General features: G+C 33.7%; 1 protein-coding gene across 1 annotated transcript in view; it reads right to left on the bottom strand.

The window, feature by feature from the left end:
• LOC133182543 (uncharacterized) overlaps positions 1-23,783 on the bottom strand; it is a 39,237-nt gene extending 15,454 nt beyond the window's left edge. Inside the window, exons 1-13 of the mRNA XM_061317390.1 lie at positions 23,384-23,783; positions 21,298-21,395; positions 15,194-15,340; positions 13,356-13,475; positions 12,001-12,151; positions 11,294-11,439; positions 9,831-9,956; positions 8,050-8,191; positions 7,661-7,827; positions 5,708-6,746; positions 5,227-5,316; positions 4,226-4,274; positions 622-834 (exon numbers count right to left, since the gene is read on the bottom strand). Coding sequence (XP_061173374.1) covers positions 622-834; positions 4,226-4,274; positions 5,227-5,316; positions 5,708-6,746; positions 7,661-7,827; positions 8,050-8,191; positions 9,831-9,956; positions 11,294-11,439; positions 12,001-12,151; positions 13,356-13,475; positions 15,194-15,340; positions 21,298-21,395; positions 23,384-23,660 — 2,765 coding nt within the window. The 5' untranslated portion in view covers positions 23,661-23,783. The remainder of the gene's footprint in view (positions 1-621; positions 835-4,225; positions 4,275-5,226; positions 5,317-5,707; positions 6,747-7,660; positions 7,828-8,049; positions 8,192-9,830; positions 9,957-11,293; positions 11,440-12,000; positions 12,152-13,355; positions 13,476-15,193; positions 15,341-21,297; positions 21,396-23,383) is intronic.
• Positions 23,784-23,788: the final 5 nt, after the last annotated feature.

Genomic DNA, 23,788 nt, shown 5'->3' with positions numbered 1-23,788 from the left:
TTTATTGACCATTTCATGTATATGCCAAATGTGTTGAAGGAAAAAATCAGGAATAAATTAAATCACATGGTTACCATAACTTTTGATTAGATATCAGGTGCGGATCCAGGAATTTTTTTCTCTCGGGGGACACCGGACCCATCCACCTCTGACCCCCCTCTAGATCTGGGCATGGATATGAACTACATGTATTAGATAAAGAATACTACTTCCTATGTCTGAATTATAGCTGTGCTTAGTGAAAAACTTGACATCAAATTTTCCGTTTTCTGTTTCATTCTGCTTTCCGTTCCGCGTTTTAGCAACACCCCTTTTAAACCAGGTCCGTATGACAATATCATTTAACGATTGCTTCTAGATCTAGCATGCATGGGTACAGATTTCTTGTTGAAAAGTTTTACCAGGGACCTACTATACTAGTATAAGATCCCTGGTTTTACCAAAAAAATAATGGAAAAAGAATATTTCTATCACAAAATTGGCAAAATAGTGCATGCAAAGGGACATGACTCTAAGTCTATAACGATATTTAGGGCCCAGCCTCCGACGATACTGTGGGTGAGGTCATATTGATTTGCTGGTCATCCGTGAAAATCACACTCGAAATTATTTTATAATTACCGTGTATATGCAGCTCCTATTTCAAATACGATAACATTTTTGTCGCTGCTGTAACTCAATCCCTCTAAAAGTGGCATTCTTGTAGTATACTTTTTAACCAATAAAATATTAGATTTCACACTGGAAATAAGCAGATGTATGTAAATGTCAAAATGATATGAACAATAGCGGTAATTCCGGATTTCGTGTAGTTTTCCAGCATATTCCCATCCACTTTTATAGAAATTTAATCTAGTGTCTAGTTGATTTTAAATACAGGACATAAATTGATTTTAAATAAGTTTCGCAAGGCCATTTTTTATTTATAAAGAAATGTCTGGAGCGCCATGTAATGCCAGTTGGACTGAATAAATTTGTTGACAGATCTAATATGTTCTGTTACGGTCTTTTTTTTTTCAAAATAAAATCAATATGATTAAGTTGAAAAAAAAAAGAACTGAAAAAAATCAATATGATTAAGTTGAAAAGAAGGGTTTGAAGCCCAAGTGAATACATGCATTAAATGTACAAAGTGGAAAAGTCTGTACGTAGCATATAACCATTATACATGTAATCAATTAAGTCTGTACTCATATGAATGCATTTCTTTTTAAACATTTAGTGTTGGTATTTGCAATCAAACCCAAACATAAATAATGGTTGAATGTTACTTTAATTAAATGCATTCATTGAGTAATAATATAATTTAGACAAAATCTGGTAGTCTTTAAAACTCCAAACCAACTGTGTACTCACATTCCAGACATAGATAATCTTGACCCCAATTGCGAGACTGTGATATTATGTGAGATTGTGATGCTGGCATGGGCTGACTAGGCAAAGCTATGTTAAGTGAAATTAACACTGAGTATGGCCTATTTCTCAGTCACAATGCAATACAAGAGGTTATTTATGCGATTGGCAAATTAAGGAAGTGGGCATTTATTATTAATTTTTCAGCCATTTCAGTATTTTATAACTATATTTATTTTTATTGAAAATATTTGTAATTTACTTATTATTGATATTCTTCATTAGCATTACTAAAAACATTGCTAACAATGCCAAAATTTGATGGTCAATCTCTAAAACTTCCCTTAAACCTACATAATCGGATTTTCATATCCAGATGCCAAGTTCCACCTTTAACATTCTGCATATGATAAATTGGAATAAAGTTGAAAAAAAGCATCTAACTGCTTAAAAATTTCACAATTGGATGGGCACTCAAAGCCAAACCCTGCAGAATCTTATTTCTTCAGGTCAGTAGGTTTGAACATGTTTAAACTGAGTTGGATCTAACTCCTGTACCCTGTAATAAAACACAAAGAATAATGTCAATAACTCTTTTATTTTCAATATATCACTTCAGCATTTTGATATCAAATATCTTCACTGAAATTTTTGCAGCCACACTCAACAAACCTCCAATACCTTAAATCTGTAATAATTAAAGTAAGGACTAACAAAGCTATACAACAAAATAGTAAAGTTTGTATTGCCAAAATGATCTCCGATATATCAACCATTGGTAAGATCATTTATATACAATGTACACACTTAATAACATCCTTCCCTTGATTTCCTAGGAAACCATGGAATGTTAAATAATTAGTAATTATAACTGTAAATGTAAGTTTGTATTCAAACATAATACTAATGTAACACAGGTCATGTGATCTACATCATAACTGGTCATGTGATATGCACAACCTTCAAAATGAGGTAGATGTCGGAAAACCTGTGCACAATATATAATCATAAACAAAATACTAGAAAAAATTCTGGGATATGTGTGCAAAAACAAATTCCTATAATGCCATTGTAAAAAGTCATATCCAGTTCCCAGACAGAAGCGAACACCCATGTTGTTTTCTAGCCAGTAACCATTATTTGTCCTGATAACAATTCCAAAAAAAGAGTTGTGAAGTAAGTCAAGACGAATTTGAAGTCTGCTGAGCCCAATGATTAGAAATCATAAAAGACAGTCACAGAGTACTTGAAATGGTTTAGTTATCCTGAACTTGAAATAAAAATCTAGAAACCAGCAAAGTCAAACAAGGCCCTGTAGTATATTTATATCAATATAAATCTTGATCTCTGAGCAAGTAGCATAAATCTCTACGGTTTTTTTTTTTTTTTATATGTGTAATAAATAAGGTCCGCAAGTTGAAACATACTTACTACCATACACGTATTTTTTATTTTTACATAATTTGGTGATGTTAATGTAACTTTTTGACTTCTGACATTTATATCAAGTCATATAAAAGTGTTGAAGGATGAACTTGGTGATTACTACAGGGCAACCACATGTGGTGCGGGCTTTAATAAAAATGGTTTAAATAAATATTTTTATAAAATGCAAATTTCTGCATTACCCAGATATTTGTTGTAATAAAATTATAATGGAATGTTTCCCATATTTTGATCAAGGTGTTATAATTGATAATACATGTATACCCCAGAAAGAACAATCAACCATCTGATGCACTACAAGTACATGAACAATAAAAAAGCCTTAAACAGAACTGTCATTGATGAAACATTTCAAATCAATATATTGAGACATAAAAATGGTATCAATATTTAGATAAATAAAGTAATTGTAACATTTTTTTTTTTTTTTTTAACAAATTCTTTCAAAATATTAAGAAACAACACAAATAGTCAATTGGTGCAAAGTTATTTATTTTTTTTTTTTTTAAGTTGTAGAAAATAAACAAAGAAAAAATTACACAAGAACCAGTGTTTATTTGCGCAAACAAGAGGCCCATGCAGACTGTTTTTTCTGTTATGCTCAAAATCTAAGAAATACATCAATACTCAAAAAATATATCTAATCGGATGAACAATACATCATCAAATCTATCAATGACAGTTCTAGCTTTAAATAAATCACAGATGATTTTGCTAATAAATTCTATATACAAAATACAATGAAAATTAAAATATTATTGCTTTTGGGAAGTGTACGTCATAACAATGAAAACTAAAATATTTTCTGAAGTATTGCTTTTGGTTACCGTAAATATGTAAACTATTTACTCGTAATTGTCTTAAATATGATCAAACTAATCAAATACATTGTATCAAATGAAATGACCCAGTCATTGCCAGAAAAACTGAATAATTAATATAGATACATCACTTAAAATTTAATCATGCAATCAAAATAACGTCACATTCCATAAATTAATATTGTAATTTGCATAAAGCTGTGCATTAAAGTTATCAGATATATTATGATACAAGCTACTAAAATCCAGCTTTTGTTATCTAAAATAGCTAAATGGTCTCAGTCTCCTATTTCATATAAAACAAAGCTATATGTATAACAGTACTGTATTCTTTCAACAACAGCATTAAATGCTGATAAACAACACAAAACCAAACTAAACATCAAGTAAAAATGACAAGAATTTATGTATGAAAAGCAGCTTGCATCAACAAACCATGAAATGCCATATCAAATTTCAGTGAGTCGCTGTAAGTTTATGAGTTAAATCATTATTTCATGATTGATAAAATTTCTATCTACATATTTCTACAGAAAGTGAAAGACAGATGAGAGCACTATTCCAGAGGTCTTCTATCACATATCGGTGCTAATTCTTGTTGATATTAAGACGGATCTATTGCTACTTCCTGAACAGTTGGATGTCTCTGAGCATCTGTGGAAAAAAAGAGGAGTACATGCAGTAATATACAAAGTAAAATCTCACTGTATCTGCATGACATTTTTTGGTTTCTAAAGAGCTCAGTACATGTAATTCAATGCATACATACGTATTCATGTATCTATATATTAATCCACACATTAGACCTATTTTCTATATGATTCTTTTCTAATATTTAATCTTCTCATAAACATCAGCAAATGAGCAGGTCATAAAAGTGTCAGTGTGGTTTATTTGATGATCAAAGGGGATATGACAGTTGTATGCTGATCTGCATGACACAATGTTATTATATAGTTGATATGATGTGCAGTGGGGTTTTGTAAGGAAACACAGAGGAAATATTTTATATATGTATACAATTATGATGCCAATATCATAATGATCAACCCTTAGGACTCCATATGGACATATGGTCAAGACGTCTCAATAACTGTTAATCCTTAGAAACACAAAATTTCAGGAAACCCTTGTCTTATTTGAGGAGATATGTCTTCCACAGAATTTCAATTTTTGTTAAGGAACTCTCTATGCACTAACGGAAAATGCTTTTTTTTAAAAAAACACATAATGAGAAAATTATTTCATTAGTATAAAGGTGTTAATATTGAGTAACTTTATATTATTTTCAACATAGAGCATCTGTCTTTTAGTCCTGGCAGTAACAATGTTCAGACAACAAAGTATTGATGAACAGAAATTGCTTCTATATGAGAAAAATTATGCAAACGTGTTCAATTAATTCCTCTTGGCCTAATAAAATGGTAAGAATGCTCGATTACAATCAGAGTAATAGATGTACATCAAGATTTATCTTTTTTTAAAATTTTTGATCCAAGAGCAGATCACTGCATAAAAATACAACAGAATTACAACTCTTTGGTGTGCCGTGAAAGGCAATGTTGACTGTTGAGTTAATGTATTGTATATACAGAAATATACTTACCTGAAGGAAAAGGAATGTTATTTCCACACTGAACTTCTGCTAACATAGCATCTAGCTCTCGCTCAAAGTCATCAGGAGGGGTGACTGAATCTGTCAATAGCAGTCAGATATGGAAAAGAATTTATTCCTGAAGTTAATTTCTAGTTTTAAAATGATAATGTGGATAAAGCAATAATATTTAATTACAGTATCTTACAAAAATTCTATTTTTACATGTATTTAAATACTGTTACTCCTTCCAGTTGGAGTGACATAAATTTTTGCTTCCATTTTGTTTCCAAGTACATGTACATGAAAAGTATATTCAACATACTAGTTAACTTGACATTTTTCATTAATTCATACAGTTGATTTTATATATGCACAATTTTAAACCAAATTAAAAAAAATCAACATTTAACGTATTTCTCAGTGTTGAGCATACATGTACAAATAATCATATTTCCCTCTGGACACTCCAAACATGATGATTTTTCTGTACCTGATTCTGATTTGCTTTCAATGCTCTCTAGAACACTTGCCAACTCCTCAGTCAGTCCATTCATTGTAAGAGAAGACTGGAAATTTGGATTTTCCACTGCTTTACTTAAAGTTGCATGGCCATTCATGACGGAAGGGGGAAGTTCTGAGGATTCGATCCGAGTCCATTGCTCATTTTCATAACTCCCAAATCCCGAATCTTTATCCACTTTCAGGTCTCTTATAGGTTTTGGGATGCTGACATTTGTGTCTTCTGTGTTTTTGCTGTTATTGCTTGTGTCTGTATGAGTGTGGACATTGGAAGCTAGACCTTCTCCACGGTTTTGTTGGCACTGATCACACTGTGCAGCTGCACTATCCACTAAATCTACCAATATATCTCTGACAAAATCACTGACAGTTTCCTCAGGTTTTACATGTATTTGTAAATCATTGCTTGAAGATTCTGGTTGTATTGGCACACTTTCTAGAGGTGCACAGAGTATTGGATTCGCTAGAATAGCTTGTAGAGTTGATGGCGTAATCTTTGTTGGATTGGAGTCTACCTGAGACAATGCAGAGCTCGCTGACAGAAGAGAACTAGGAGACAGGATTGGTATACATGTACTTGTAGGAATTGGCCCAGTAGGTGAGAGAAGGGACTGAATGTTTACTTTTGACACAGTAAATATTTTTTTGGCTTTGACAGCTGTTGTGTACTGGGGACTTAGAAGTAATTCCCCTGGGGGTGTGCTTGTCAAAATAGGATTTATATCAGGTGCTATGAACACATCTTTAGACACAGGAGAGTCTAACATAGCTTCTGCTGCTGTCTCTATCACTAACAGAGAAGGTCTTCTAACTGTAGAACCTTGTTTTAGCAGTGATAATGTATCATCTCCCAGTCCCACTAATTCTTTCTCAGAATCCTTCTTTTCTTGCTCCTTCTGAATCTTTCGTTTTTCCGCCTCTGTCTTACGTTGCACCTCTTTATTTCTTTCAGTGAATGTATATATGTCATTTTGAAGTCTTCTCTGTTGTTCTATGTAGTCTTTCACTCCCTAGATTGAAAAGAATAATACAAGTGATATAAACATCATACATACATATATGTCAATGTCCAGGCACTTTATCCAACATTTCACTTACTAATATTTTCAAAATGGTTTTGCACATGTATTTCTAATTTAGAAATCATATAGAGCATCTGTAGTGTACATAAATTTGTCAAATGATAGTTTTCATACGAGAAAATGAAAACAGCCAAAGACTATTACATGAATTTCATGTCTGAAATTGTTGACAATTCATGCTACAAACTGAAAATTAAACTTACTGCACAATATAGACAAATTGAAATAAGGAATTATGAAAAATTAAAGAAAAAAGCCATGTGAGAGAGATGGTTATTCGATGCAGTTAGTCTGGAAACAATGAAGTTAATTTTAACAAATTTAGATGAAGAAAATTACATTCATGTATCTTGACAGTGAACTATAATACTGTGGTTTCATCAATCTTTGTGGGACCAAATTTCTTTGTTTTGGCAAAAGATACAATTTTATGATTAGTAAAATTGTAGTTCTTTGATTACTTTTATCTGGCTCGACCATAATGAAAATTGGTGTTCAACAAAAAATGATGAAACAACAGTAATGTAAAAATTCTCAATGAGGTACATTTAATACACAGAAGTAATAAAAAATATTGCCATAGCTGCTTTCATGCTATCTGTGCCATACCTTTTTCTTTTTCTGTCGATTTTAAAATGACAGCCAAAAAATTAAGAAAATTTAAACCAGGCAAGCATTCAAAACAATAAGAACTAAAACACAGACACTTACCACCTGATTAAAATTAACAAGGGAAATTATACAACAATGTAAATAAAATCAAATGATGTCGAAAATACATCTAAAATAACATTTCTCATCAAAGTCTTTCATCAATATAAATAACTTGGCTTATAACCTACCGCTTCCTTTTTTGTCTCTCTGTCCAGGTCAACCCTCGTCACAGTTTGGTTGACCTTAAGGGATAAAGATAAAGCCATCAGTCCTGCTGTTTTGATATCATTTTCCCTCAAATCTAAGCGAAGTAGACGGGGACTATCTGCAACAACCTCTGCCAAAGCTACAGCCCCTGTACAATAAAAAAAAAACCAAGACGAATTTCAAAATAATTACAAAAATATGCACAAAAATCCCAATAGGATTTGCCATGAGATTTTAAGTAAAATACCTCAAAATTATCAATATGCACCTGTAGTACATCTTTTTCCATTTTTTTTTAAAATTTAAATTCTTGTGCTTTTATGTGAGCTGTGTACTGTTATCTCTGAAACTTGAGAGTAAACCTTCCTACCCTCACAAGAGATCTTTGTTCCCTGAAGGCCTAGTCTTAGTAGAGATTTACTGACCAGTAGACCCTCCTTCAGCAGATGAATCCCCTCGTTTGTTATGTTGTTGTGTCCAAGGTTCAAAGTCTCTAAATTATGTGTACTACCCTGCAATTCAATAGAACCTTCAATTTAATGCACTGCTACAATAACTGCCCAATTGATACTTTATCATGAAAATTATGGTTTATGAAAGTACTGTATAATTCAATGATTTTATTTTACTGCATACCAAGCAATTAACATGTATGACAGTCTATAAAAGAGTATATGGGAAAAATAAACATAGGTAATCAGAGATTACAGAACTCACCTCAACGAATGTTGTCTTTAAGTAAGGCAAAGTCCCACACTAAACTAATAATCTAGGAGTGTGCATCCCTAGATGCAACATTTATGCAATTTTGGCCTGATAGGGCTTGCAGTTACTTGGGAATAGACTTATCTGAAAACTTAAAACTAGTCACTCATCCAGAAAATGTAAGTCAAATCCAGCATCCGAAGCAAGTTTTGAGATTGTTCGTCCCTTGATGCATCATCCATGCAAGTTTGGTTCAGATAAGCCTTATAGTTACTTGGAAATGAGATCTGCTCCAAAAACTTTAACCTGGTTACTCATCCGAAAAATGTAGGTCAGATCCAGCATCCGAAGCAAGTCCAGTAGTGTGAATCCTTAGATGTATCATACATGCAAGTTTGATCAATATAGGGTTTATAGTTACTTGGAAATGACATCAGCTTCAAAAACTTTAACCTGGTCACTCATCCGGAAAATGTAAGTCAAATCAAGCATCCGAAGCAAGTCCAGTAGTGTGCATCCTTAGATGTATCATCCATGCAAGTTTAGTCAATATAGGGCTTATAGTTACTTGGAAATGACATCTGCTCCAAAAACTTTAACCTGGTCATTCATCCCAAAAATTTAGGTCAGATCCAGCATCCGAAACAAGTCCAGTAGTGTGAATCCTTAGATGTATCATCCATGCAAGTTTAGTCAATATAGGGCTTATAGTTACTTGGAAATGAGATCTGCTCCAAAAACTTTAACCTGGTTACTCATCCGGAAAATATAGGTCAGATCCAGCATCCGAAGCAAGTCTAGTAGTGAACATCCTTAGATGTATCATCCATGCAAGTATGGTCAATATAGGGCTTATAGATACTTGGAAATGACATCTGCTCCAAAAACTTTAACCTGGTCATTCATCCATAAAATATAGGTCAGATTCAGCATCCAAAGCAAGTCCAGTAGTATGCATCCTTAGATGTATCATCCATGCAAGTTTGGTCAATATAGGGCTTATAGTTACTTGGATATGAGACCTGCTCCGAAAACTTTAACCTGCTCCAAAAACTTTAACCTGCTCCAAAAACATTAACCTGGTCATTCTTTAGCTGAAATTGCAGCATCTGAAACCTTGACTGGTACAATAAAACACACTAGAAGCATCCTCCATGCATCTCTGACTAATATAGGCCATAGAAGTACTTGAAAAGAAAACTGCTCCAAAAACCTTAACCTGGGACGCCAACGCCGAGGGTATTACATAAGCTCCCCCAACTTCGTTGAGGTGAACTAAAAATACAGCATTATCTAAGCTGTGGGTAGCTTAATGTAATTTTTCTTTCATACATGTATCAATAGAAACTTAGAAAGTCCAAAAGAAACATATTTTTATTTACAGTACCTCTCAAACAGAGGTTTATTCTACTGATGTATGTAAGACAGAGATTGACCAGTACTCACTAATGCTTTAGACATTGCTGACATGCTCTGATAAGTGAGCTGGTTACTCCACAGGACAAGGGTCAGTAGTCCAGTATCTAAAGTCTGTTCATATAGTCCATCACAAATATGACCCACACCTATGTCCTGTCAAATAAAACATGAATTTTTTTTGTCAAAGAAATCAGTAGTGGAATATAAGTTAATATCTGCTTTTAAAAAAAATTGTTCAATAAATGCCTGATTTACTGCAATGCAGCTGACATGTTGCAGGTAAACCCTATGCGACTGTTAATCAGCATCAACCATCGCAAAGTTGCAAAATCTAAGCATTAATCAACTGTAATATTTGTTTGTGGCCAGTGTCCACTTGTTTAAACTGCCCCCCCCCCCCCCCCCCTTGACATTATACAGTGTATTTTTCAAAAAAACAAAAACAAAAACAAAACTGTTCCTGTATATAGTATGCAACTCGTGAATTATAAGAAAATTGAAATTAGGGAACTCACTTCTACTCAAGGTTTATGAGAAAGAAAAATGTCAAAACATCTTTTTTGGGGGGGTCCATTATAGGTCATTTGATGTGATGCAATAATAGCAAAACAAATGCCAGTTATAACAAGACTGGAAATATTCATCAAGAGGTCCATGGGCCACAATGCTCACCTGAATAACTATGGCCCTTCTGTTCTTCAGCAGCAGATTTTTTATCTATATACTCCTTTTAAAATTAAGATAAAATATTGTGGCCCCATCCTACCCCCAGGTGTCATAATTTGAACAAACTTGAATCTGAGGATGCTTTTGTACAAGTATGACTAATCCTGGCTTTGCTTTTTTTGAGAGAAAGATTTTATATATATATATATATATATATTCATATTTAAATTTGATCACCCATCAAGGCCCGACCCTGATGTATGATTTTGAAAAAAAAAATGAATCTACTCTACCTGAGGATGCTTCCAAACAAATACATGCATGACTATTCATGACTTTGCTGTTCTTTAGAATAAGAAATGTAAAGATTTTTTCTCTTTATTCCTACATAAAAATTTGATCGCCCATAGTAGCTCCACCTACTTCCTGGGAGTCATGATTTGAACAAATATGAATCAGCACTACCTGAGGATATGACTAATCATTATTTTGCTGTTCTTGAAAAGAAGGAAATGTAAAGATTTTTCCGAGCCTTCTGCTCAGGTGAGCTAAAAATGATTAACAATGTACTCATAATGTATGTTTGTTTACATTTCTATTCATGCTGATATAAATGTATCTTTCAATATTTCACAATCCATATAAATTTTGTTTAACTGGATGGGATTATAGTACTGTAAGTATTCTTGCATTTATGAATTGAAATGTGTTTATAAAATGTAAATTTATGAAAATAAAAGAAACAACTTTGACATAACACAAAATTCAAGGGTTTCAGTCAAGTTCAGGGATGAAATTTTTAGTAAAGTAATTCCTCAATTCACCTGTAGACTGTTATTTCGGACATCTAGAAGTTGGAGTTTATGATTGTATTTGAGGAGGTTTCCCAGTTGTATGCCATCAGTCGGCATGAGCTTGTTATCTGCCAGAAAGAGCTCAGTTAGGATCTCATTCATCTTTAGTGCTGCCACTGAAATACAATAATATACTACTTCTGAGAACATCAAGGAAAAGCATTTGTACATTAATAAGATTCTATGAATTCATTTACATGTAAATATTAAAGTTTTCATCCTAAAACTATTTTTATTTAAATTAAGGATAAATCATACAACTTTTTCCCCCAGAAATCAACAATAAATCTAATATGTTTATGATCATAATGAAACATTTGCCAGATTTAGGAAATTTTGGAAGATTTTGTAATAATGTTATAAATGTGTGCAAAAATTGTACAGATTTATATAAGAAAAAAGGCACAAAATCGCATATTTGAATACCTAAGAAAATTTAATATTTCTTTATATTATTTATGTCATCTTTATTCAAAATCAGTCAAAAATGACAAAAACAATGTCTCCCCTTTGAAAAGGATACATATACACATAAATATTAATCAACCCCTGCATCAAATTTTTGTTTGAGTTATTTATCTTCAAATAGAAATGCACTGATTGACTGAATTCAATCAACACTGTCTGATACTCTAAGTATGCATGGAGATCTGATTCAAGAAATTGTACATACATACCTAAAATAACCATAGAACGTCCCGAAATAAAAGTGTTCTCTAAATGAAGAGTTGTCACAAAACATCCCATTCTCAGGGACCGGCCCAAAATTGGAACAACTCTCTCATTCAACTCACAATTCCTGGCATCAAGAAATGTTAGGCAAGGTGTCTACAACAGAAGAGAAGAAAGCAATAAATTTGTTACAAGTTGTCAAACTGGTATGAATTGGTTTTCGATGATTAATTTATTTTAAACTATATAAGGGGTTTCTATATTGTTTATTTTCCCCAATGTATAAAAACTGTAAGGTATGGCAATTAGTTACTTAAGAATGAACCTGTTCAAAAATTTTTAACCTGGTCCCTCATCTGGAAAATGTAGGTTGGATCCAGCATCCGAAGCAAGTCCAAAAGTGTGGATCCTTAGTCTAAATATATCATCCATGCAAGTTTGGTCAACATAGGGCTTATAGTTACTTTAAAATGAATCTGCTTCAAAAACTTTCACCTGGTCACTCATCTGGAAAATTTAGGTCAGATCCAGCATCCGAGGCAAGCCTGGTAGTGTGCATTCTTAGGTGAATCATCCATGCAAGTTTGGTCAACATAGGGCTTATAGTTATTTAAGAATGAAACTGATCCAAAAAACTTTACCCTTGTCACTCATCCAGAAAATGTAGGTCAAATCTAGCATCTGAAGCAAGCCAGGGGCCTGTTCAATGGAGCAATGTTCGCAAGTGCTCGCCAAATTTCCTTATTCCTCTATAGAAATGTTCGCGAGCCCTCGTGAACGTTCGCTGTGTTGAAAAGGCCTCTGGTAGTGTGCATCCTTAGGTGTATCATCCATGCAAGTTTGGTAAATATGGGGCTTATAGTTAATTGGAAATGAGACCTGCTCAAAAAATCTTAACCTGCTCTAAAATTATTATCTGGTCATTCCTTAGCTGAAATTGCAGCATCTGAGACCTTGGTACAATGAAACACACTAAAAGCACCTTACATGCATCTATGATTAATGTTGGGCATAGAAGTACATAAAAAGGAAACTTCTCCTAAAACTTAAACCTGGGACGCTGACGCCTAGGGTATCGCATAAGCTCCCCCCAACTTCGTTGAGGTGAGCTAAAAATGTTGATGCTGTTGAATAGGGTAAGTATATAAGGTTTCATAAGAATATCTTGAATACATGTAGTTTCTTTGAAACTGAGCAAAACACTAATTTAAGAAAAGTGATTTTTCCTCTACAAAACCAATTGGAAAGAAGAAAGTCAAGCATTTTGGCATTAAAAAAACAACTTTTCCTACCATTTTTTTCTTTTGATTGGTACTGGCTACTGGCAATCTGAACCCCCGAATTACTAATTTTTCCATACCTTTCTAATCATACGAGCACAGGCCTGCCATCCTCTTGCTGAAATGTTCTTATTGAATGCAATATTGACCTTACATGCACTTTCATAATACTCCACCATATCAAATAATGCCACTGCTGTCTGTAAAACCAGAAAAAGTTTATAGATGTAGGATTTGTAGATACTGATCTTTTTAATTAAACAATTTTGAAATTATTTTATTTAATTCTTGAAAAATAAGGAACTAGTGCTGCATAATTTTTTTTATTCTTTCTATATGCAATTCAAAATTTACTACTATGTAATTGGTAGAAAAACAAGATGTGTTTGTTTGAAACACTTATGTCCCCATATGGCAGCTCAAGGCCAAGGTTTTTCACATATAGGTCAAACTCTAAGGTCAAGGTCATGAGGTCAAAAGTTGTTGGTACTGAAAGAAAGGTCTTATCACAAGAAATACTTGTGATATATGAAAGTCCTAGCATCCCTGTTCAAAAGTTATGGCCAAGGTTAATGTTTTTCAAAAGCAAGTTAAACTCAACGGTCAAGGCTGAAACGTAAAAAATGTTGGTATCCAAAGAAAGGTCTGGAAACATGGAATACACGTGAAATATTATATAAAAGCCCCGGCTTCAACCATTCGAAAGTTATGGCCAAATCTTAAAGTTTGGTAAATTTTTTGTAAAATTAGGTCAAAGTCTAAGGTCAAGGCCAAATATGTTGGTACCAAAAGAAAGGTCTTGTCACCAGGAATATACATGTCAAATATGAAAACCCTAGCACTAAAAAGTTAGGGGCAAGGTTAAAGTTTTTGCTGACAAACAGTTTAACAGACAAAGAGATAGCTGCAGAACTGTAGCTCTCTGGTTGAGAAAATTCGGACAGATAAATCACAGAGCTACAGATCCAAGCATTGTAAAAACCTTCGATTTACGCTGCTGCTTTTATGTCGCTCCCTTCGGCTTTTATTTCTTGTATTTTATGCGTTCCCCCAATTCAAAAAAGGTATACGATAATTAATCATATATATATGTATTTTACTCCCATTCTTAATACTTTATTTACCTTTCAACGGTTCCAAATGGCCCTATGTTGTCTTGGAATATCAATTTAAAAATTTATCATCCTGACGTCCATGTTGGGAGTCGTGCGAAAAAAGTTTTCAAAAGAACATCCATTTGCTGAGAAAATTTGAATTAAAAAATTTTGGAGGTTCAATTATCATGTATATTCACTTTTCTATAAAGAAACAATATGTATGTCAGAAAAAATGAGATGTATAAAACTGGTCAGGCGTGTTGTTTTTAGCATTACACCAACATGGAGTTCGGAATGCAATCTCTTTTAAACTGATACTCTAAGACTACATATAGCCATTTGGAATGGTTGAAAGGTAAATACAGTGTCAGGAATGGGAGAAAAATATATAATTTATTATCGGATACCATGTTTGAAGCGGTGGAACACATAAAATACAAGAAATAATACCAGAAGTGAGTGACAAAAAAGTGATAGCGTAAATCAAAGGGTTTTACAATGCTTGAATCTGTACCTCTCTGGTTTATCTGTCCGAATTTTCTCAACCAGAGAGCTACAGTTCTGCAGCTAACAAAGAGAAAGACGAAAAACTATATGCCCTCAAATCTTGGCATAAATTTCACAAGCCTTTTATACTAGCTTAATTTCTCATAAGTCCAACAACAATTTTACCAATCAATTTTCACTGAAGTTGACTTTGAAAGATTATTGCAATGTAAGACAATAACATCCTTGGATACATCATCTTTATTGTTTTTCTATTGAAAAACTTGTGTATTACATCATCTAACAGCAAAATTCTTACAAAACTACTCTAATACCTCATCATCAAGATGTGTAGCTTCTAAATCCAAACAGCGAAACTGCAGCATTTTAAGGATGGACTCGAGACTCTCTACTTGTTTCATATCTAGCCGCTCTCCTCGTAAACTCAGAATTTCAAACCTACCATCAGTAAACTCAATACCCTAAAACAGTCAAATGTTTGTCATTGAACATTCTTATACCCTACTAAATAAATACATATATCTAAGACAAGAGGCCCAAGGGCCTTAACAGTCACCTGAGTATAATGTATCACTATAATTAAAGGCTCCATAGATTGGACATAAAATAAAACAAAATAAGCTGATAAATGAAGCTATGTTGCCCAAAAGCAAGGGAAATAGGATGATCAGGTATCAGCAAAATAAATAATTTAGTGCTCAGTAGCGAATCTTAAAGTTGATCTATTTATTTGCCTGTACTTGCCCCCATTTGTCACTATCCTCATGCAAGCTAAACAAAAAACCCAATAGTTCTTGAGTACTTTTTGTAAACCGATCTCATTCCCTATCACATTGGTCTCTTTTAGTCTTTGAAGAACATTTCATATATAAAGATAGTGGTATTTTTTGTCCCACTTTTATTTTGTCCCACTTCTATTATTTAAAAGTCTACTTAACCATTAAAAACTATGAAATTACTTCTTGTTCATCATACCCATGCAATTAGTTTTTTGCTAAATACACAGTGGCAGAGATGAAGATTTTCAAAGAATTAATGCATTTTCACTACATAATCAATAGAGTTTGCCCTAACACCATAGCCCTTACACAGCAGCCATGAAATTCACAAATTTGGAAAAGGCACCCTTGCTCATCATAACTATGCACTTGGTTTGATTTTTCAAAACCCAGCAGCAGAGAAGATTTTCAAGAAATAATGCACTTTCACTATATAATCAATAGTGCCCCCCCCCCCCCAACCCCTGACCTGGGCCACGAATCACAATATTGGAAAAAGCACTCTTGATTATCATATCATTTGCTAATTACCTGGAAGCAGAGAAAAAGATTTTGAATGAATTAAGGACATTGGCAAGTCAGGCTATCCGGAGAAAAAAGGTTTAATACATGGGTTTTTTCACTTGTAAAATAGTGATTGAGAGTGATCTCCAGTGTAGAATTCTCTAAGCGGTGAAAACCAGTAAAGCGTATGTTATAGAGGTAAACAAAAGCATGTGCACTTCCTTCAACGTGTAGAATCATCTATACAGCAAGATTGAAAAGTAGTAATGGCTTTGTTGTACATTGTATTCAGGGACAAAGAGCAAACAGGTCGTCATTTACCATAGTTATGCTCAGTATGCTGGGAAGGGCAAAGATGTGACATATGCTGAAAGGTAGGTCGACCATGCCGACTGAGAACAGGTCTTAGGTCGTGTGAAGGAATCAGCATTTAGTTATTACGAATAAAAGTTAAAAATAAATCCATGCCAATATTTTTATGACAACGTGTTTCAATCAATTCAGTCAATTACATGATAAAAACAATCAACCAGTCACTTGACCAATTTTAGCTGTTAAGGGACGCAACTCAAAAATGATGATCAGTGCCGGTGTATCCATGTCTTTTTTCTATATATACATTTTCAACCAAAATATCTAGAAGTCATAGGAAATGAAGTTACAATAATGTATATAATACAAAAACTGTATGAAATAAATGGGTTTTGAAGAAATATTCTGGTAAAAAATTATGTAGGTCCCTTTTATCAACATTTTACATAGGAAATGCATTAAGAATTGTAAAAACACTAATTTGACAAAATCTTAAAAAGAATGCTGGATTGGTAGGTAAAACGATCCAGAATATAGCCTATTTAGTACATTTAAACCTACTCAAAAGTTCTTGAAAAATTCTATACAATAACCAGGAACCTTGCCAATGTCCTTAATGCATTTTCACTTTATAATCATTAGTGCCCCACCCTAACACCAGAACATCTGACCCAGTGGCCATGAAATTCACAATTTTGAAATAAGCATCCTTGATCAACCTGTTTGCTTGATACACAAAAGAAGAGAAAATGATTTTCAAAGAAATAAAGCACTTTTAGTTTTTTTTAAACTATATAATCAGTAGACCCCTCTCCCACAGAACCCCTCAACCTGGGACTGAACATTTCACAGTTTTGGAAGATGCACCCTAAGGCTTGATCATCAAAACCATGCACCTAGTTTATCTGATTTATACAGAAGGGGAGAGAAGAAGACTTTTAAATAATTTATGTGAATGATCACTACATGATCACTAGAGCCCCAGCCTGACACAAGTACCCCGAACCCCATCTTCACTAGCCAAGGGTTTCTGATACGCTACTCTCCTCATAAAGCCTTGGCATACGGTGCTGACAAAAGAAGGGGTTGTTTTCATCACGTGATCACGATTCTTACCAGGTACACACAGATTGCGTCATCGACAGAAATAAAAAGCGTATTTAAAAAAATAATGTTTTTAAAGAATAATTAACAAGAAGGTATTGAGTTATGTTAATTTGTTATTTAAACATGTTAAAATGCAAATCTACATCTTCAGTACTGATTCTTAATCATATTTTGCACATAGCTTAAGATATTGAATGACACCATATAGCTATTCATAGAATGGCACGGATCGTTGTTTACTTGTGTTTTTCATTCCCGATATTAAAGAGTCAAAATACATCCCGAACGCAAATATCGTCATTTACAAAAAACAATTGCTGATTGGTCGAACGATGCTGATCAACTCCAATCACAACTTGAGAAAAAATCCCAACTTTTTTTAACACCATATGCCAAGGGCTTATGAGGAGAGTAGCGTATCAGAAACCCTTGGCTAGCGAAGATGCCCAAACCCTGGGGCCATGAATTTCACGATTTTGATAGAGGGCTCAATGCTTATTACAATCATGCAAACAGTTTGACTGCTTGATGTTCAGGAGTAAAGAAGAAGATTTTTAAAGATTTTTGATGGTTTTAGCCCCAGTTCTAAGGCCCCAGGGGACAGGGACCATGAAATTCAAAATATTTGTTTCTCATCACTCATAGATGTTCTATGCCAAAACTGGTTTAAATTAGTTCAGTGATTCCAGAGAAGAAGAAATGATGTTCAAATGTTAATGCAGTAAGACAGACAAAAACAGATAGCAACAGGTCACCTGAGTGATTCAGGTGACCTAAAATCATAAACGCTCCTATGCTTAGAAGATCAGACAATATCACTTGATTTCCTTATAAGAGTATCTTTGTGATGTATTCACACATTCCATATCTTATGAGAGAGTGTTAAATTCAGACCCTAAAAAGGGCATGGTAATCCAATAATCAAAAGGGCACTTTACGCCGCAACAAGTTTTCATGAGGGCACATTTTTAACGTCTTTGAAATTATAAATATTTTCTTTATCATGTTTATGTACTTTAATTATTATTTAATACTGAAATCTTTAGTTATACAAGTATCTAAAAGAAAAATTTATAAATCTTAACAATCGCAATTATAAAGCTTAATTCATTTAATACACACTGAGAGGGCAATTATTGCCAAAATTTAAATTCAAATTTTTTAATCCAGAAATTAGTATGGTTATCAATGTTATGCTTAAGTTATATTTACAGTACTTTCTTTCGTTTGTAAGGGATTTATTGTACAGAGAGGCGGGGCAGTCGAGTCGCGCAGCGACGAGACTGTCACGCCTCTCTGTACAATAAATTCCTTACAAACGAAAGAAAGTGTCTGTAAATGTCTTGTGTCATGGTCATTTGCATAGTCACTCCTTCAGCACCAAACTGCACGCGACATTACGTCATAGGCCTAGGTCCATCGTAAGTGAACAGGCCCGGTGTTCAAACAAAGCAGAAAGTACGAATGAGATGGTTGCATTGAAAAATCAAGCAATGTTAAACGAGTGTGAAATTGTATTTGATGGGTTAATTTAAGCAGTATGAGTATTTCATAAAACCATAACAAATACAGGCACAATACTGGAAACCTGGATCCGCCCGCACTATGACTCGCTACATTACTGTTACTAGGGATACGCTTGCATGTCCCGAGGAAATCCGAGCCAAGCACTGTAGCCACAGGTATCAAAATTATGGAATGTAGTGTGAAATAGTCCAGATACAAGTATATACGGACATGAATCAGTTTGCATGTAACTCAAAGAACTCAGAAAACAGTTGCTATTAAGGGAATCATCGAACTGCGCGTTATCAATATTGTTAGATTTCAGTTATCTGTTTTAATTTGAATACAGTATTTTAAGAAAGTCTGTGTATTTTTAAAATATATGTTTAAATTAGTTAACTAATGAGTTACATGTAATCCTCATGAAAATGGTTTTCACGTATACATTTTCAGATCGAAAGAAGGGGGGTGAATTTTGTGAGGTTTCTCATTTTTCCTCTGGATAGGTTGTATATGCTTACAGAAATTGAAGGAAAAAAAATTCAAAAAGTATTGAGTTCCTTTGGAAGTTATTGTACAGTACATTGGAAGTTATTGTACGGCTAAGCTCCGCCCCCTAGAAGTTATAGTACGTTGGAATTCAGCCAAAGGTTTTCTATCTGATTTAAAGTATGGCTAACATCAAAAGAAAAAGTACCGCACCATGACACAAAAAGTAATAGGTGTGAATCTTTTTGTCACTTGCTCAAGAATTATTTTAATTTGGGGTATGAATTTTTTTCCTTGCTTTAATATTGTTATTTGTGTATGAGGTAAATAACAGAACAAAATTGCAAAGGGTGGGGGGGGGCTACTTGGATAATAAATGTAGAGGGCATTCTCTTTATTTTGAAAGTAATCAACCAACAGAATCAAGTGAAAACTGATCATACCAAAAAATTAAAGTTGAAATAATATATAAATTGGTTAAAACTTTTTTTCTGGCTTAGAAACATTGAGCCTCAGGGTGTCAACTCAAAAAGTTAGAATACAGAACCATTGAACATGTTGAAAGAAACTCACTTCATACTTTGTTGTTTCCTAGCCCATTTCACACATAATATTCAGTTTTTTTGGTACATTGTAAGCTGACTTAATTCATCAGCAGTTTTATTTTTCACATTTCTTCATCAACTCTGTTTTTTCTACTTTCAATTTAAAAAAAAAGATCCAGATTTAAAATGTGTAACATTTTAATTTACAAATTAATCTATCTTTGACATTGGCAGGGCTCGACATTAACGCTTGTCCGCTTGTCCGGTACCAGTGAAAAAAAATTACAGACAAGTGAATATTGCTGGCCACTTGTCCGATTGGACAAGTGCATTTTAATGTAAAGGAGTCTCTAAATAATAAAAAGAATGACTGTTGAAAGTTTTAGTTCATCGGTAGTTTCTAGACGGAAGCAGTACATAAAATCCGAACTTCGATCCCGGTACGAATGCTACGATACTGAAAAGGCATGGAATTTACGAACTTACGTCTTACTAAGTTTGGATTCTGTTTGATGTTGACAGGTTCACTTGTGAACATTTATGTTGTCAGGACAAATGAGGACAGAACGCCTAGATAAAATTTCGTTTTATGTGTTTGTTGTATTCATCAATAACATCACAAATCAGTCAAGAACATGTCATGTATAATGGACTTATTTTAGTTTTCAAGTTGACAGAATTAGATCATTAGTTAAAAATTTTGAAGTTGAAGATAGGACAAGTAAATGTCTTGGTCACTTGTCCGAATGGACAAGTAGGAAAATAAGTTAATGTAGGGCCCTGATTGGGCTAATTCTTGCATAATCAATGGAATCAAATGATGTTTTCTCGTGTTATCTCTTATACCCTGACAGCCTGAGGCATGTTAACTGGCCAGGTGGCTGTGTGCATTCAAGCGAGAAGTGATTTCCTGTCCTGAATTCACACCTTTGCGTGCATTAAATAAACAAAGGGGCTAATCAGGATGCACTGAATAAACAAAGCTGCTAGTCCATCTTGCCTCTGCTAGGCATATTTATTTTTTTTTGCAAGGAAAAAAGGGCATGGCGCTGGAAAAAGGGCATGGCGCCGAGAGAAAAGGGCATGGTGCTGCGCCATGCTAGTTTGCTTTAGATTTAACACTATGAGAGTTTTCTAGTATTAATTTTTTTTCCACTTTTAAATGCACATACAAACCTGAAGCTGCTGCAAAACTTTATTGAGGGGTTTAACTCCATGACTTTCACAACCTCTTTTATATGCAGCTATGAGATCATTTGTTGTCCATTTGGCAGCTGTTAATTAAAAAAAGTATTTTTAAATAAAGGCAAAAATGCCATTAACATTATAAAATTAGCATTAATTTTGTTGAACAGAAACCTTCAAGTAGGACCTACTTGTCATAACTCAAATTTACATTCTCCATTCTGCTGTATCAAGGAAATCAAATTCAATTTTTGTATTTATTTAACTTTTTAACAACAGGTCAAGGTTTGAGCTGGACAAGATTCCAAAGATATTATGCCTTATATAAAGCCACTATTTGGTTATTAACTGTGTAATGCCTACTTAAAACAATATAAGCAAAAAATTTTGAACTAAACAAATTCATATCCCAAAGGTATCCCAACTCTACAAGGGATGCAAATAACTACTTGCCCACTTGCAAGTTGCAAATGCAAGCAATTTTGTCAAGGGCAAAAACTCTTGAGGATCTTGAAATCTTTACTGACAACAATTTTGATTTCATGCAACTCAATATGATTCAAGGCTCCTCGAAGTCTTAAAAATGGTCTGGTAAAAGGTTGACAGTTTCCCATAAAAGTTCAATCAGAGATTACAGAGCTCACCTCAACAAATGTTGTCTTTAAGTAAGGCAAAGTCCCACACTAAACTAATAATCTAGTAGAGTGCATCCCTAGATGCAACATTTATGCAATTTTGATCTGATAGGGCTTGCAGTTACTTGGTTGAGGTGAGCTAAAAAAAAAATCAAAATTTAATTTTTGTAAGGTCCACAGAGATTTTTCATAAACCTCAACCCAAAGCCTGTTACAATTAATCTTTAACCCTTTACTTTAAAATAAAAGGAAAACACTGTATCTGAATAGGAATTTTTGGCCACTGAAATTAGGGCTGTCACAGTTCCAAAATTTTTCAGGTCGGGTCGGTTCTGTAAATTTTCGGTTTTGGGTTTTTCGGTTTGGTTATTTACCTCTATTTTAAACCTTAATTTCATGAATTTAACATAAAAAAATCTTTATTTGTTACGTTACATTCACCTTGAAAAGAAATCTTATCCATGTTAACGTCTTGACATCAGTATTTAAGACTACTAGGCAGACTATTAGCTACAACATGACTATTCTTGCTTGTTTTGATAATTATCTAATCTTTTCATGACAACTGACAAGTGTTTTGTCATGGAATAAAGTATCGTTCAGTTGTGATGTTTATTTATCACTGTTATCGTCATCATTCTTTTAATTTCAATGCCACTTTTTGTATAAAAAATATTCTAATATATAAACCAGACCCGAACCAAAATCCGGAAAAATGGAACCAAAACCGAACAACTTGATTTTTGATTATTTCGGGGAACCGTGACAGCCCTATTTGAAATGTCAATTCCGCTGAGGTCACGATCCTAGGGCCTGTTTTTCAAAAATGCATCAGGTAAACATCAAAATTTTGAATGAGATGTAAATAATCAATAAAGGTATTATTTTTCTAAACAATCAGTTTAATTAAAAGAAAAAATATTTATTACCAAGGTATAACTTACAAAATGAAACAGTAGTTCAATTTACAAAAGAGGTAAGATCAAATTAAGGTCTGATGATACGTTGCTTGAATATCTGTTTGGTATTTCTTTATAATATACAACAAATTAATCATAATTATCATTGACTTGTGATTTTTATTAATTTTAAACTGTTTTCAAAATATCTTAGTAGATAAGGACACCAATTGCTTGTAATATTGACAAAGCTAGTGATTTTCAATAGAATTCTATAGTAAATAGCATCTCTGGTATCTTGCAAAAATGCTTGTTAAGGTATCTTAATTTTTTGTGAGGAAACTTGTTAAAGTAGCAATACTTCAATGACAAACTCTTCGAAAAAATTACATATTATTGAGGAACGTGTCGTCTTGCCTTAAGGTAGCGACACACAAACCTCCAAAGACAATAAAGCATATTATCATAAAGGAGTAGTATTAACGAGTTTAATGACCTTGTTGTGCAAGACTAAGAAGCACAAATTAATCAACAATGATTTACCATTTCTCCATGGATCTGGAGGATCTAAGTATCCTTTTACTAGGGAATCTTCAGGGAATGTTACATTTCGTTTGAATTGACATGGTGTTGATTCTTCTGACTTGTCGTTGTCTGTTAAGCAATCTCTGTTTTCCGATTCATCTTGCACATCTTGATTGTTTACTTCCTGAACAGAAACTTCAAAAGAGGAGGGCACAACTCCAACAACATCCGGCAGCTGTTGGGGTTCCTCATTTTCCCCATTGTTGTCAGAGGCACTATTACCTGAGTCCGACATATTTTAATTAACCTGTATTTGGCATGCTGATCTACAATTCATGCATTTTGTCGTTATTATCGAGTTAATCTGTTAACGTTTTCATCGTCAGCTGCTTCTCTTCTTCATATCTGAATTGTGCGCATGTG

Source organism: Saccostrea echinata, unplaced genomic scaffold (assembly GCF_033153115.1).
Source record: "Saccostrea echinata isolate AGI-Se365-2 ecotype Australia unplaced genomic scaffold, CSIRO_AGI_Sech_v1 ptg000009l, whole genome shotgun sequence".
Lineage (NCBI taxonomy): Eukaryota > Metazoa > Mollusca > Bivalvia > Ostreida > Ostreidae > Saccostrea > Saccostrea echinata.
This window is presented reverse-complemented; position numbering and strand designations above follow the sequence as displayed.